Here is a 15,661-nt window from a genome sequence, read left to right as displayed (position 1 = left end):
CTTGCTAATCGTCAACTTTTTACTCCCTTGAAGTCAATGGCAGGCCATAGAACCACCTGGGTAAATTTAGCACACAGATAAAGGAGTGTTTTCAATCAGTGTTTTTGAAGTCTGTGTGCATTTGCAACAATTAAATGGAGAACATGCAGCTGATTAGGACATAGGGTTATTTCTCATGAAGGTTTTAGCATATTTAGACCGCATTTTAAGGTTATTACCATGATTTGGGAAAAACGGTTTCAGCACAGTGCCATCTAGTGGTGTGGAAATATATAGAGTCAGAATAATTAGTAGTGATGTGACGTTGTGCAGCAAGGCTCCGAAGCATGTATCAAAAAAAAAAGATACATCTGGCAGTGAAGAAGTACCGGAGCTTGATTTGTTTTGCCATAATTACATGATCAACAATTTCCGAAGCTTAATTTCCACCTATACACACGTGACTGCTTCGAACTTTGATTCAAAGGTTTAAACGCCCTCGTGTGCTATTAATGTGTATAGCGAGAGAAAAGGCAATAATAACATACATTTGTACTGTTTCAAAATGCTCGCGCACCAGTAATTCAACTAAAATTCAATAGTAATTTATACGAAAATGCCTTTTAACCATACTAAAGTGTATTAGTGTATTATTTACAACTATTTTTTAAGAATGCCACAACATAATGTAGTATAGTTTATAACGGAGGCTCACTGTTAAATTAACTCCACAACAAGTATATCAAATAACCGTTGTGAAAGTTCTCACTGTAGTAAGAGAGATCTGCTTCATTCTTGTCTGTCACTGAGCACTGAGCTGTTTGTCTATGTGAAGGCTATAGACTGATTTCACGCAGCCGCCATTACAAAAGCGAAATCGTGGCTGTGGTGGGAAGAAACCCGCAAGTATAGCCTGAGTCACACAGGAATGTTGTGTACCTGGCTGTTTATCTTATCAGAAGAGAAAGTGAAACAAATTTATAGTTTCACTGACTTCCGAGTGACCCAAAGGTCTGTCTGAATGGAAAGTGAAAATAAAAAAGGATATCAGAGCTCATTTCCAGCTAAGTCAAGGAAATAGCACTAGTTAGCTAACGTTTTCTTTACCAAACGCATGTTTTAGATGCCATTTATCAAACTTAAGCTAATGAACTGATTCTTTTACTATATTAGACCTGTCACGATACTGAATTTAAGAACTGAAATTTAGAAAAACCGTCAATTTCCCACTAACATTTAAGCACTGTTGAACGCAACACCGCTGATTTCCCATAGTATTCACAGGTGATTAACAGAAATGACTGTGATTGGCCGTGGAGGTCATCAGTTTACCGCACTTCACCACTGTTTAATGAGTGCAAACCTCAGCGGCGCTTAAATGTTAGCGGGAAATGGATGTTTTTAAAACTCCAGTACCAGAACAACACTATTACAGACAACACGAGGGCGTGCTACAGAGGACTGCATTGTTTTATCGCTCACCGGGTTACATAGGCTGAAGCAAGCAGGGAAGCCCCCACTGTGTTTACCTAGTGCCATGAACTGAAACCCAGGAGGACACTCTTAAAGAGATTGTGATGTTGTTTGATGCCTAATATGCTTTTGGCATGTGACTTTTTGAGACGGATCCTATTGATCTGATTTAATTATCTATGCTATGCTAAGCTAAGCTAAGCTAAAAGTGCTACCGACAGAACTTAACTGTACTAAAAAAATTAACAATTCTAGGAGAGTTGTAAAATGAGCCTATTTTTTTTTTTCAAAAGAAACGGAGTCTTACTTTCAATAATAATCAGGTAACTAGCCACTAGATAGTTGAGAGAATTGGTATCTAAGCTAAAGTGTTATCATGCTAACATTAGTGTAGAGTTCGTGATATTTAAAAAAGAGACTATTTTATGATGTTACAATAATGTATATCATTAGCTAGAAATGCTAGAAATGATTCCCAGTAGGAGATTTCCACTAGAACAACCCACTCAAGTGTCAGGAAGCACTCCCTATTCACTATAAAGTGAACTACATTGAAGCGTTTCAGCCATTTGGTGTCTGAATTCTGAGTGAATGACTTCATTCCCTTCATTATTCATTCACTACTTCATACCCGCAACCCACTTTAATTTCGAGTGCACATCTGACGCATTTATCAAAATCCAATGTGAGATGGCAGTCGAGCATGAACAAAGAAGAAATATGTCAACACCAGAGGAGTTATTCACAGTTCACACCAGGTTCAGCTTGAGGACACTGACTGGAAACCTATGAAAATATTATCATACTATGGTTAATTTTACGTTTATATTTCATATTATGGAATGCTCATACTATAATCAACGTCTATAATTAGCGTCTATTGATATATTAATGGCTGCATTCCTTTCTGTTTCATTACAGTCATGCTGCTTTGCATTTCCACACGTTTTTTTTATGCATTTGTCTTTTTGTCTACATGAAAACACAGTATCAGGGGACTAAAGTGAAAACTTTGGCCAAGGTAATGATTTTCTGAATCTCTGGGTTCTATGTGGTAACTACCCTGCTGAAAAATCCAGCTTAAACCAGCCTAGGCTGGTTGGCTGGTTTTAGCTGGTCGACCAGGCTGGTTTTAGAGGGGTTTTGGCCACTTCCAGGCTGGTTTTTAGCCATTTCCAGCCTGGTCTTAGCTGGTCAGGCTGGGAGATGACCAGCTAAAACCAGCTTGACCAGCCTAGCCAAGCTGGGAGTCCAGCCAAAACCAGCTATATCCAGCTTAATCCAGGCTGGTCAAGCTGGTTGTAGCTGGATTTGGCTGGTAATTTTCCAGCCTGGTCTTAGCTGGTCAGGCTGGAAATGGCTGGAAACCAGCCTGGAAATGGCCAAAACCCCTCTAAAACCAGGCTGGTCAACCAGCTAAAACCAGCCAACCAGCCTAGGCTGGTTTAAGCTGGATTTTTCAGCAGGGTAAAAGCAGAGTTTTTGCCTCATGGTGTCAGTGTAAGCACTGTTTTCTTCTTTCTGATGGGCCAACACTACTTGCTTGACACCTAATGTGGAAGACGCGATTGAGGCTGATTCCAAACATTCGCGACAAACAAGTTGAACGTTATGCATCGTTCACACCGCAGGATGGTATCTTGCCTTTGTTCTCGCATTTCCATTGACTTCCATCAAATTTACTCTTTAAATACTTATTTTTGCATTTGGTGTAAATCCAGCATAAATGGTTTCTATCACCACATGTTGGTTCGATGTGTCCTTAATATACATCCCAGTGCATTTTTACGTCTTCATGTGGACAGAATTTGTATTTTATTTTATCAAAGTGAAGGAAAACTCACATACATGTGGAGATGGCCTCAGTCAATTCATGCCATGTTTTATTTTAAACAAAACTTATTGTCTCATTCGCTGCTCTTCACTAAATAACTAGTGACTTTAATCAGAATATATATTTAGGAATTTACACTTGATTTCATCGAATTAATTGAATTTAAGTATGAATATAACTAAGGTGACAAGATGGCTCAGTGGTTAGTACTGTCGCATCAGAGCAAGAGGGTTGCTGGTTCGAGTCCCGGCTGGGTCAGTAGGCATTTCTGTGTGGAGTTTGGAATTTCGTGTTTTCCCAATGTTGGCGTGAGTTTCCTCAGAGTGCTCCGGTGTCCCCCACAGTCCAAAGACATGCGCTATAGGTGAACTGAATAAACTGAATTGGCCATAGTGTATGAGTGTGTGTGTGTGTGAGTGTGAATGAGTGTGTATGGGTGTTTCCCAGTACCGGGTAAAACATATGTTGGAATAGTTGGCAGTTCACTCTGCTGTGGCGACCCCTGATGAATAAAGGGACTAAGGTGAATAAAAATAAATTAACTAATTTATACTTGATTTTATTCGATTTCTGTATAATGTCATTACTTTAATAGGCTAAACAGCTTAATTTATCAGTTTAATATTCAGTTCTTGATCAATTTAACAGTTTAATCTTTAGTTTAAACTGTTTTCTATTAAATGCTAGTTGTTCTATCAATTTTAATGTCTTTCATTTTACAATGAAACTCCTCTGAATGAATGATTTAGGACAGGGGTGTCAAACTCAATTTCTGGAGGGCCGAAGCCCTGCACAGTTTAGTTCCAACCCTGCTCCAACACACTTACCTGTAGGTTTCAAACAAGCCTGAAGGACTCAATTAGTTTGATCAGGTGTGTTTAATTAGGGTTGGAACTAAGCTGTTTAGAGCTGCGGCCCTCCAGGAACTGAGTTTGACACCTGTGATTTAGGAGTTTGGGGTCATTTTGGGACTTAACAAACTGAGAGGAGTTTGGGGTGAAAACTAAACTTAATGGAAGATAACAAATGGGTGTAGTTTTACCAATACGTAACATAATTTTTTTTTGTTCTTGCTGATGTTGTGGGCGGTGCGGTGGGACAGTGGGTAGCGCTGTTGCCTTACAGCAAGAATGTAGTTGGTTCGAACCTCGGCTGGGTCAGTTGGCATTTCTTTCCTATGGGTGCTACGGTTTACCCCACAAGTCCAAAGACATGTGATACAGGTGAATTAGGTGAGTTAAATTGTCAATAGTGTGTGTGTGTGAATGATTGTGTATGCTGTAGGTGTTTCCCACTGATGGGTTGCAGCTGAAAGGTCATCTGCTGCGTAAAACATTTGCTTGGATAAGCGGTTCTGGCGACCCCTGATAAATGAATGAATGCTGTTGTTGTTGTTATCCCTTATTTTTGCATCCCGATGTTGACAGCAGGTATGATTATCAAGTACACACTTCAGTAACCAAATTGGGACGCAACCACCTTCTCGGGGCTTTTTCAATGGAGTGGCCACAAACTGAATCAATGTAAGATGCAGAAAGTAACATATCCAGAGAATGCACTTGACATAATGGCAAAAGATGGTATTGACAAACGCTATAGGCTCATTAAGTCTGTAAACTTCCCGAGCAGTGATGAATAACATTCAGCCTACAGCTGAGACTAATGAAAGCGACTGGCTCGCAGCCCAGAGGAGAGAAAGCCTCTCGTTGTAGAAGGAGATAAAGTGAGGGACGGGAAAAAAGAGAAACGAGGGTAATAATGCAAGTCGCCACACTGCCAGAGCGAAGCCGTCAATCACAGTGAGGCTAAAGAGAGTCAGACATCAAGCTGAAATTACTCCACAAATACACAGCAGTGAGTATTTACCGAATCACCCAGGATTTAAGCAGCTAGAATGTAAAGCTAATTGATTTGTTACTTTGTTTGAATAAAAATGCTAGCATTTGCATCACTTTTTGGGTTGAGGTCAACTTTTTTAGTAAGAAAAATCACTTAAATAATTTGCTTATGCTCACTTACAGCATTATGTAGTTCATAACTCAGTGAATCGGTTCACACTGCTGATGAATTCATTCAAAACTTGAACTGAATCATTTATTCGAGTCCTGACTTATTTAAAGCGATATTGCAGCTGAAATGTTAAATTCTGTCATAATTTGCTTGTCACAAACATCTTGAGTTTCTATTGAACACAAAAGAAGATATTTTGAAAAATGTTGTAGCCATTGACATTCCATAATATTTGTTTTTCCTACTGTGGAAGTCACTGATTACAGGTGTACAACCTTTTTCAAAACATCTAGTTTTGTGTTCAACAGAAGAAAAAAACTCAAACATGTTTGTAATCACTTGTGGGTGAATAAATAATGAGTAAATGTTTTTTTTTTTTTGAGTGAACCATCCCTGCCTATTAGTTTTTAGCAAAAACACACTGGAAAAAAAAATAATAATAGTAAAATTTAGAAAATTAATTAAAATACTTTTTATTAAACATTATTGAAATCATGAACCTAATACTTTTTACTAGATTAAACCAAATAAAACAAAATTTGGTTTTGAATATAAAAAATATAAAAAATATAAAAAAGTTAGGGCTGCTCGATTATGGGAAAAATCATAACCATGATTATTTTAGTCATAATTATAATCACAAATATTTAAAATGATTATCAGTTGAAGTCAAAATTATTCGATTTTCTGTGAATTTATTTTTTTTTATTTATAAAAATTTCCGATATGATGTTCAACAGAGGAATTTTTCACAGTATTTCCTATAATATTTTTGCTTCTGGAGAAAGGCTTATTTGTTTTATTTTGGCTAGAATAAAAGCAGGTTTAAATATTTTGAAACCTATTTTAATAGCTCAATACTATTAGCCCCCTTAAGCAATATATATTTTTGATTTTCTGCAGAAAAAACTACTGTTACATAACGACTTGCCTAATTACACAAATTAAGCCTTTGAATGTCACTTTAAGCTGAATATTAGTATCTTGAAAAATATCTAGTAAAATATTATGTACTGTCGTCATAGCAAAGATAAAAGAAATCGGATATTATAAATGAGTTATCAAAACTATTATATTTAAAAATCTTTCCATTAAACAGAAATTGGGGAAAGGGTCGCTAATAATTCAGGAGGGCTAATAATTATGATAACATCTGTATAGTTATTTTCCACCTTGTAAATTAGGAAAGGGAAATAAATACAGTAGAATAAAAATAGGAAACAAACTGCGCTTTAAACATCTCCACTGTAAGAAAAAACTTTAGCTACAAAAGTCCTTCAGTCAAGAGCAGTGAGGGATTTTGTCCTTTTGTTGTTTGATTAATGATCAAAACAGGCGGCAGCAGAATAATGTGCACTGTGTCACTTTAAGAATAGTGCGGCTCTGACATAGCTTCTCTTTCACATGTCTTTTGATTCTCAACATGTTTGTTTATTACACAAATGAGGGTTAATATGAATAATCACTAAACACCACGCTCTGACACAAATGTGCATGTATTTGAGCACTAAAGCACTCACATTAAGATGGTGTTAGATGTGTGTGCTCTGCTCGTGTCCGACGCTAAGCGTGCGCACACACGCGCATGCCATGCGGTCTCAATCGCGCCATTAAAAATATGAATGATTCAAACGTACATCAATGAATGATGCACATCTCGTGCAGCAAACGTACCATTACAGCACCTGCTTTGAATCATTTTCATGTGAAACTGAGCTTTTGCAGAGCAACAAATGTGTACAACTGTCACTTTCTACAACAGAAATTTATTCAAAATTTTCTTCCTGAGAGGTGATTTTAAATTGACAGATGGGGCCGGATCAAATGGTCTCGCGGGCTGCATACGGCACGAGGCGGGACGTTCCCCACCCCTGGCCTAAATGGATCAATGATTTTTTTCACATTTTCTTATAAAATCTTCAGACCAATCAAGTGCTCTCTAGTATCTGACATGCCCCGCCCCCGTCTTCGCATTTGCATAGCAGATTGTGTCTGTCCCAAGAAAATCAGACCCTCCCTGAAGGTCTTCTCAGTTCTAGCACAGGGGTCTGATAGCCTGAAAGGATGAACCTGAATGTGTGTTGATCAAGTGTGTGTGAGTGTGTGTGTGTGTGTGTGTGTGTGTGTGTGTGTGTGTGTGTGTGTGTGTGTGTGTGTGTGTGTGTGAGTGTTCATGTCTCTGTAAGCATTTCCTGTAAGCCTTCAGAATGCTTTGGTAAGCATTTATAAGAATCAAAGTGTTTGCGAGTGAAATCTGTGCATCCTGTATGTATGTACACACACAAACACACTGATCCTGAGTGTGTGCTTCACATGCAGGCTTTGATGCACCTTTACACACACACACACACACACACACACACAATAAAGCTGCATCCAATCGTTAAACTGCATTTCCAGAATCCCCAATAGGTCTTTCATTCCCCTTGTGCACTTCTGGATTTCTCAGAAGTGATTTCTAAAAGAAAAGTCTTAAGTTGCTTAAAAATGCTCTGGCATCCCTAAAAGCATCCACTAATTTGTGGTCTACATTTAATCAGCCGTAATGCTCTGCAGGCTGAAAGCCATTGCATCCTCATGTCTCTTGGATCCAGATGGCTTTTTGGCTGAAAGCAGTGCTGCAAACCTGGATATTTGTCTCTGGGGTGTAGATCTTGAATTTGACGGCGAAATGATGTTTTCATTAGGTTTAAAGCGGGGAGGCTTTTCTTTCATTTCTGCTCTAAAAGCTGCAAGATATGCTGAACACTGAGGGTTTTGTGTTACAATCAGGATTGGTATAGGGAACATTGTTATTTTGAACATTTAGTTCTCCTTTAAAGCGAGCCCAGCTAGCAAAATTCATGTGGCTCAAATCCAACCCACACCAGACACTTACATCCGGCCCAAATACCGCATAAAATGATGGCACTTCGTAGGTCCGCTCCTGTTTTACAGATTTGGGCAACAATTAAGCCATAGCAATATCACACATCAGCCAGAATTAAACCAAATGAACCAAAACTGACCCTATTGTGGGCCACAGTATGCTTTTATTCTGGCCCAGATCTGGCCCACACTAAACACTTACATTTGGACCACATACTGAATGGAATGATGGCTCTAGGGCGGTCCGCTCCTGTTTGTCAGATCTGGGCCACAAATAAGCCAAAGCAAGGACACATATCAGCCAGAATTCAACCAAATGAACCAGAACTGACCCTATTGTGGGCCACAGTATGCTTTTATTCTGGTCCAGATCTGGCCTATTACTACTAACAATGGATTAAACATTGGTAAACATCAGTGAATTATATAATTTCATCAAAGGTTCATTTTGTTTGCTGTAATGAATAAACTTTTCAAGCAAAGTTCTTAAAAGTTATAGCAGCCTAAACGAAAATTTATATTAAGAGGTTCAGGGCATTGAGCCCAACTAAACCACGTTAGTCTATGTGGTCCACATATGTTTTAAGATAACTGGGCCACATTTGCCATATCTTCTCTGGGTCGCTTTAGGCTCACAGCCACATTAGCCAGAGTTAACTGTGCCATATATTTTTCCAAAAGTGGCCCACATTTGTTTTATGATAACTGGGCCACATTTGCAAAATCCTCTCTGGGCCACTATAGCCTCAAATCCACATTAGCCATAGGTTACTGTGCTGAATATTCGCCAAAAGTGGCCCACATATGTCTTAAGATAACTGGGCCACATTTGCATCCACACTTGTGAGCCACTTTAGGTTTAGACCCAGATTACCCTTAAAAGACTATGCCACTCTTTTGCTAATTGTGGCATACATTTGTCCTCTCTCATTTGGGCCAAACTTTTCCACATGGGCCACATTCGGCTCACATTCAGATTAAATTTTGCCACAAGTGCCAAATCTTTGCCTTAAATGGCACATATATGAATTTGAATCTTTGGCACCCCTTTGCCATTGCACAGGTGGGCCACTTCAGGCTCACGTTCATTATGTCTGGGCCGAAGGAATACCACCAGTGCCGCATAACTGACTAAAGTGGCCCACATTCGTATGCTCTCTCAGGAACAAACTGTCTCAGGTGGTCAAATTGTGGTCCAGTATGTAGTCCACTTGTGATCAGGAAAGGGTTGCAGCAGGAATGGAACGTTAAATTTCACATTAGATGCTCAGTAAGTAGGTTTTTGACTCTTCTTGTTTATCTGAAAAACAATGCTGAAGTCAGATATTCTGCTTTGAAAATGTGTTTTCCGTGCCAGAACATCTGTCTTTGTTTTGGTCTTTTAACCCGCCCAATGCCAGTTAACCCAATTATATCACAGCGTATTTCATTCATTCAGTCAGGAAGGCTCTCAAAGCATGCGTACATGACCTCAAAAAGTGACCTCTGGTTGATATTAACAACCTGGTAATGAGAAGCAGATTCAGAGTTCCACATGAGGTGGTTATTAATTAGCAAATAACATAAATATTCTGAACGTAAACATTGGGTGAGCATTTTACATTGTAACAAGGGTTTGGTCAATGGCCGATAGACATCACAATGCTAAGCCGCCCTGCCCCCGAGCAACACGCTCACGAAAAATACACACCTTGGTTCTGTTTACACTAATACTTCTTAGTTTTAAAAAATTTCATCTAGCTTTTCTAAAAAGCCCTCCATCCACACTACATTGCTAAATATGCACATTATGTGTTCACACACACACACACCATCGGTCATGCGCTCTAGCATATGCACACGTCTGAGCTCCAGGTGGTCAGCAGGTGCCTTGAGCACAAAACCCCAGAGAGCAGTGCACATCGGACAGTTTATCAAGAATGTACCGCTGGATCACGTCTCACTATAGTTGTTAAACGTGATATTTAATTAATCTGGTCTCTATCTTTTCTCTTCTCTTATCTCTATCAGGTAACGTGTCACAGCATCAGTACACTGCTTCAATTTCGTGCTTGTACTTAGTAATTTTAGTAAAAACCTCAGATACTGTTTTTTTATACTGAGTATTTTTTTTATACTGTATTTTTACCAACTGAGTTTGTCGACGCCATTATAACAACACAGATCACTCTGCCTATTCATGTCCCGCAGAAAAAGTAATTGACAGGTGGTAATTTGTTATATCTTTAATTTTTTACGATTTGGTTATGGGTAAAACAAAGATCATGCTGGTCAGGTAGTTGAAACGGTAGGCTACAAATAATTAATTAGTTGTGAATTAATTAATTATTCATAAATAATTAATTTACGCCGCCTACAACGACGATGCCATCGTTTATCGGGATGCAACACATTAGATATCATACCATGCCAAATTGATCTACATCCCCCAACACTAATTTAATAACCCTGTGTCCTAACCACACACTACGAGACAAGGTTTGGCTGTTTGCACCAGATGCAGCATGACTTTAAACCATGAATTTAAATTCAGCCATTCAGAAGCACAAAATAGTGCACTTACTGCACTCCAATGAAATGGTAAGGTTTATAATCTTATTAATATAAATTAAACCTCTTTAACATTATTAAATGTACATGCTGAATCACTGGTGTCATCAATCTGGCAACCTGCGCTTGCGCGTGTTTTGAACCAGGCGTGCAATACCTAGTTCAACCACTGGTTGTTAAACCTTTAAAGATAATTTATATCAGGGGTGCCCAAACTCAGCCCTGAAGGGCCGGCGCCCTGTATATTTTAGTTCCAACTCCAATTAAACACATCTGAACTAGCTAATCAAGCTCTTTCTAGGTATACTAAAACTTCCAGGCAGGTGTGTTGAAGGAAGTTGGAGCTAAATATGCAGGACATCAGCCCTCCAAGACAGAGTTTGTACAACCCTGAATTATATGGTTGCTGACAAGATTAGTCTTAACAGCTGTACTCTTAAACTTTCACAAAAAAAAAAAAAAAGTGTCTACAGCCAAAACAACATAATATATTTATATTGTTTGCTCAATTGGTAGATTTATACAATTATAAACACAATATTGATAAGGTAGCATGAAACAAAATGTTCCTACTGTTTCATTTACTCTTTTGGTATTTAGATATTATTTACATTGCTGTGACTGAACAGCAAATGTCTGAACCCCAAATGATGTGCTTAAGTTTTGAAAATGCAGAAGTAAAGGAACAAGTTGTTTTCACAGCTTATTTTCTATGAATTATTTAGCTTTAGGAAGTTACAGAACAAGTTCTGAATGGTACAGTATTATTTATATACAGTATATAGCGCATATACAGTAGTATAGTACATTGCAATAGTATATACAGTGTGTATATACTAATATATGTTCTTTGTACAAACATATATACAGTACAATAGCATATACAGTATACAGCGGTTTTTAGAAAACAACATACTCGTTTATTCCTCATTGAAATTACTAGATTCATTTAATGAAGAACAGAATTGCTGAGTAGACATTGAGATTAACAGAGCTTCTAATACTGAAATAACTGTTAATGTGAGCAGCTAATACTGATCACAAGCACTTCGGGTTAAAGTATACAAACTAAATTCTCTTCTTTTCCTGTGAAACGTGGTGACCTTTGTGTGAAATGTCTTGCTGTCTGGGGTGGAGTGCAGTGGAGCTCCGAAACTCCGGCTTGTTTATTTTCAGCTATGAAAGAGGGGAAGTAAAAGTAATACGCACACATTTTGTTTTGATTTCATAGAACAGCAGATGGTTTCCGCACCGTACCAACAATAACACAACAGCTCCAAGCCTCCTTTATGCTCTCTTTTTTCCCCCCCGTTGATGTTGCTCTGGGCGAGAACCGGAGAGATGAAAACAATAACTCCCAAAGCACAAAGCAAATATGAACTCCTGCATGTACGCTGGAACCTAGTGAGTGACTGACAATGAAAACAAATCTAATCGTTACTGTTATGGTTTAGATAGCACTTACTTTCCGTCGAGCAAAGAAGTGGTGCTAAATGTCACTAAATTGGACTGTGCAAACAAAGATTAATGTTGTGTACGTGAGTATTACATGTTCGTTTCACAATCAAGGACAAATACCACAGTGATTGACTACAGGACCAAATGTGTACAGGCGTATAGAGTTTATTTACAAAAAGACATTGCCATCTACTGGTCTGGCATACATAATATGTTTTTAGCAGGTTTTGTGGATCTGTGCAGGCAGATATAATTTTGACAACATTGTCATATAACTGTGTTTAATTAGCAATCTGGGCTTTCATTACCCTCTGTTACCACTGAAACTGCCTGAATTCCACAAGTACACTCATATAAGATGTCATATTATCACGTCATACTTACATTCAAAGTTTCTATTGAGATACTAAATTAAGCTTTGAATGTCTGTCATCATATTTAATTAAGTCATCACCCTAAAATGCATTCTTTTTGGTAATATAGTCTATAAATGTATAGGCTACTAACATTAGCGAATCAACATTAGCAAAACATTAGTGAACCACCCGCAAAAGCAGAGGAGAAGGCTTTTTCACGGCACTGAATATGATATTTTAAAAGACATATCTGAAGTTAAGTTATGTTTTTGCCAGCAGAAAGTTATGTTTTTGTTAGCAGGAAGTTGCTAGGCAACAGAGGAATGTATATTTAAAGTCATGGGGAAAAGTAGCAGACGTTGGTTGCATTCAAAATCACATACTTCCATACTTTATAGTATGCTAAAATCAGTATGCGAGCCAAGTAGTATGTCCAAATTCATAGAATTCAAAAATCAGTATGTGAGAAGTACCTGGATGACCTACTACTTCCGGCTAGATTCTGAAGTGTGCATCATATGGATGCTACGCTTTGCCATGATGCCCCGCAAGAGAATTTATGAATGGGAGTGAACAGACGCAATTCATGCGGGTAGGTCATGTGATCATGACATGATGGATGTACTATGTCCGAGTTCCATTCATACAACAGACATTCATACTGTATAGAACGTACTTTTCTAATGGTCGAGTAGTACGTTTAAATTCAAATGCAGTTCCTACTGGATAATCGGCAGTTTCGGCCACAGCCACTGAAATGCATGCGGTCATTCTGACTGCTATGGTAGTTCTAGGTAGAAATAATCAGAACTCTTTTGTGTTTTAATTGACATAAAATAACAATGTTAGAAAGAAGTACACACATATTTAGTAAAAATCATAGATATGTGTTTTATTTCAACAAAGTTATTAAATAGCAAAAATAGAAAATGGTTAAAATAACCATTCAATTAAAATGTTCTTAATACGCAAATATTTTAATGCTAATTTAAGGTGAATTTGGACTTTTGATAAAAATGGTTAATACAAATTGAAGATTAAAATCCATTTGTCAAATAAACTCTGACTTTATCGGCTAGATCAGATACGGTTGTGACTGGAAGTTAACAAGAATTATTTATATTATTTATTAAATATCTCATTTATTGTATTTTATTAACGTCTACCCCTACTCCAACCCTAAAACCAACCATCACAGTTACGTAAAAACAGTAGTTGTACCGAGTATTATTTAATATTTTTTAAATTACTCAATCAATTTTGTTTTATTAACGCCTACACCCACCTCAACCATCAAAGTACTGTAAAAATAATTATTATTGTTATACAGTGTTACAAAAATTATGCTATATTGATGTGCGTATATGCAGCTGTATCCTAAATAGACTTTACCCATATGCTTGCCTTGTTTACTGTTGGTTGCTAGGTTACCAATACTACAGTCAGCTGCTGTAACAACTTGATGGAAATCCACCCAATTCACATTTGGGATTTTATTATTATTATTATTTTGTGCACAGATTGAAAAGATTAGCTTCAGGCCATTAAGGAAACCTGGCTACAGCATCGAAGATGGATTTGTTTTTGTTTTTTTGGGGGGTAGACATTCAGTCATTTCTCTAAAATAAAAGATAATATCCAATGTGGACCAAATATAAGATGTCTTGTTTGGTTTTCTTGGTAAAGCACTAAAATGTTTGGCAGATTGCTAACTTATTCAGTTTAGTTATCGTAAATGACACACTCTCTTCAGACCCCGCCTTCTGAAGTGACGACAGCCAACCTGATGTCAATTTGACAGATGACTGACAGACGAAAGGGCGTTCCTGATTGGCTTGTCGTCAAAACAGCTGTGGCTTCAGTCAGGTAGTAGTGCAGGCGTTTTTTTTAGGGGAAATAACCATAAATCACCCTTAGTACATTTATGTACAACAAGTGATACAAAATGCCTCACCTGCATCCTCTGCCGACGAAATTTCATTAACGTCTACGCCAACCTTAACCCCAACTGTCACAGTAATGTAAAAACAATAGTTTTACTAAATATTGTTTATGTTATTTATTAAATTACCCAATAAATTGTATTTTATTAACGCCTACATCCACCCCAACCATACTGTAAAAAATATATATTATACAGTGCTACAAAAATTGTGCTTTGTGCATATCTGCAGCTGTATCCTATCTAGACTTTAACATTATGCTTGCCTTGTTTACTGTTGGTTGCTAGGTTACCAATCCTACAGTCAGCTGCTCTAACAACTTGATTTATTAACCTTAATATTATTATTTTGTGCAAAATTTGAAAAGATTAGCTTCGCGTTACAATGGAAACCTGGCTACAGCATCGCAGGTGGATTTTTATTTTATTTTGGTGCACATCCAGTCACTTCCCTGAAATATAAGATGATATCCAATGTGGACCAAATTTAAGATGTCTTGTTTGGTTTTGATGGTAAAGCACTAAAATATTTTACAGTTGTAAAAACTTATTCAGTTTAGTTTACGTAAATGACTCAGACCCCGCCTTCTGAAGTGACGACAGCCAACCTGATGTCAATGTGACAGATGACTGACAGACAAAAGGGCGTTCCTGATTGGCTCTTCGACTAAACAGCTGTGGCTTCTATTTCAGTCAGGTAGTAGTACAGGCGTTTTTAGGCAAATAAGCGAAGTAAATCGTCCGTGGCTGCTTTAATGCGAGCACATTTATGAATATCAAGTGATACAAAACGTCGTCTCACCTGCATCCTCCGCCGGCGAATAATACCGGAGTCATCCATGCTATCGCTCATCGTGTCGGTCTGTCTAAAAAGCCGCTTCACGGCTTACCGAGTGCACGTGGTGACAGACAGGCGCCCTCAGGTGATGCTCAGAAGTTTCCCCTTGTTTGCATTTCCCTCCTCAGGTAAAGACGAGCATGGGCGTTGCAATACGATGCATTCGCGAGACACACCAAAACACCCGCCTTTTAAAATTATTGGGATTAAAATGCTCCGATAAAGGCTAAACGTGACTAGTTTTGTCTGTCAGAAACGAGTAAAATTTTCATCCTGAGTGATCTCGATCGTCACTTTCCGTATCCTCCGCGCGTGCTTTCGGAGAGCGGTCCTTTTGGACATCTGGAGCCCTA

At 38.1% G+C, this 15,661-nt stretch overlaps 1 protein-coding gene across 2 annotated transcripts in view; it reads right to left on the bottom strand.

The window, feature by feature from the left end:
* The window catches only part of mast1a (microtubule associated serine/threonine kinase 1a), a 94,346-nt gene extending 78,685 nt beyond the window's left edge, over window positions 1-15,661 (bottom strand). For both annotated transcript variants that reach the window (XM_009294431.5, XM_073954696.1), the window contains exon 1: window positions 15,273-15,661. In XM_009294431.5, the coding sequence (XP_009292706.1) occupies window positions 15,273-15,323 (51 nt within the window). In that variant the 5' untranslated portion in view covers window positions 15,324-15,661. The remainder of the gene's footprint in view (window positions 1-15,272) is intronic.

Source organism: Danio rerio, chromosome 1, assembly GCF_049306965.1.
Source record: "Danio rerio strain Tuebingen ecotype United States chromosome 1, GRCz12tu, whole genome shotgun sequence".
NCBI lineage: Eukaryota > Metazoa > Chordata > Actinopteri > Cypriniformes > Danionidae > Danio > Danio rerio.
This window is presented reverse-complemented; position numbering and strand designations above follow the sequence as displayed.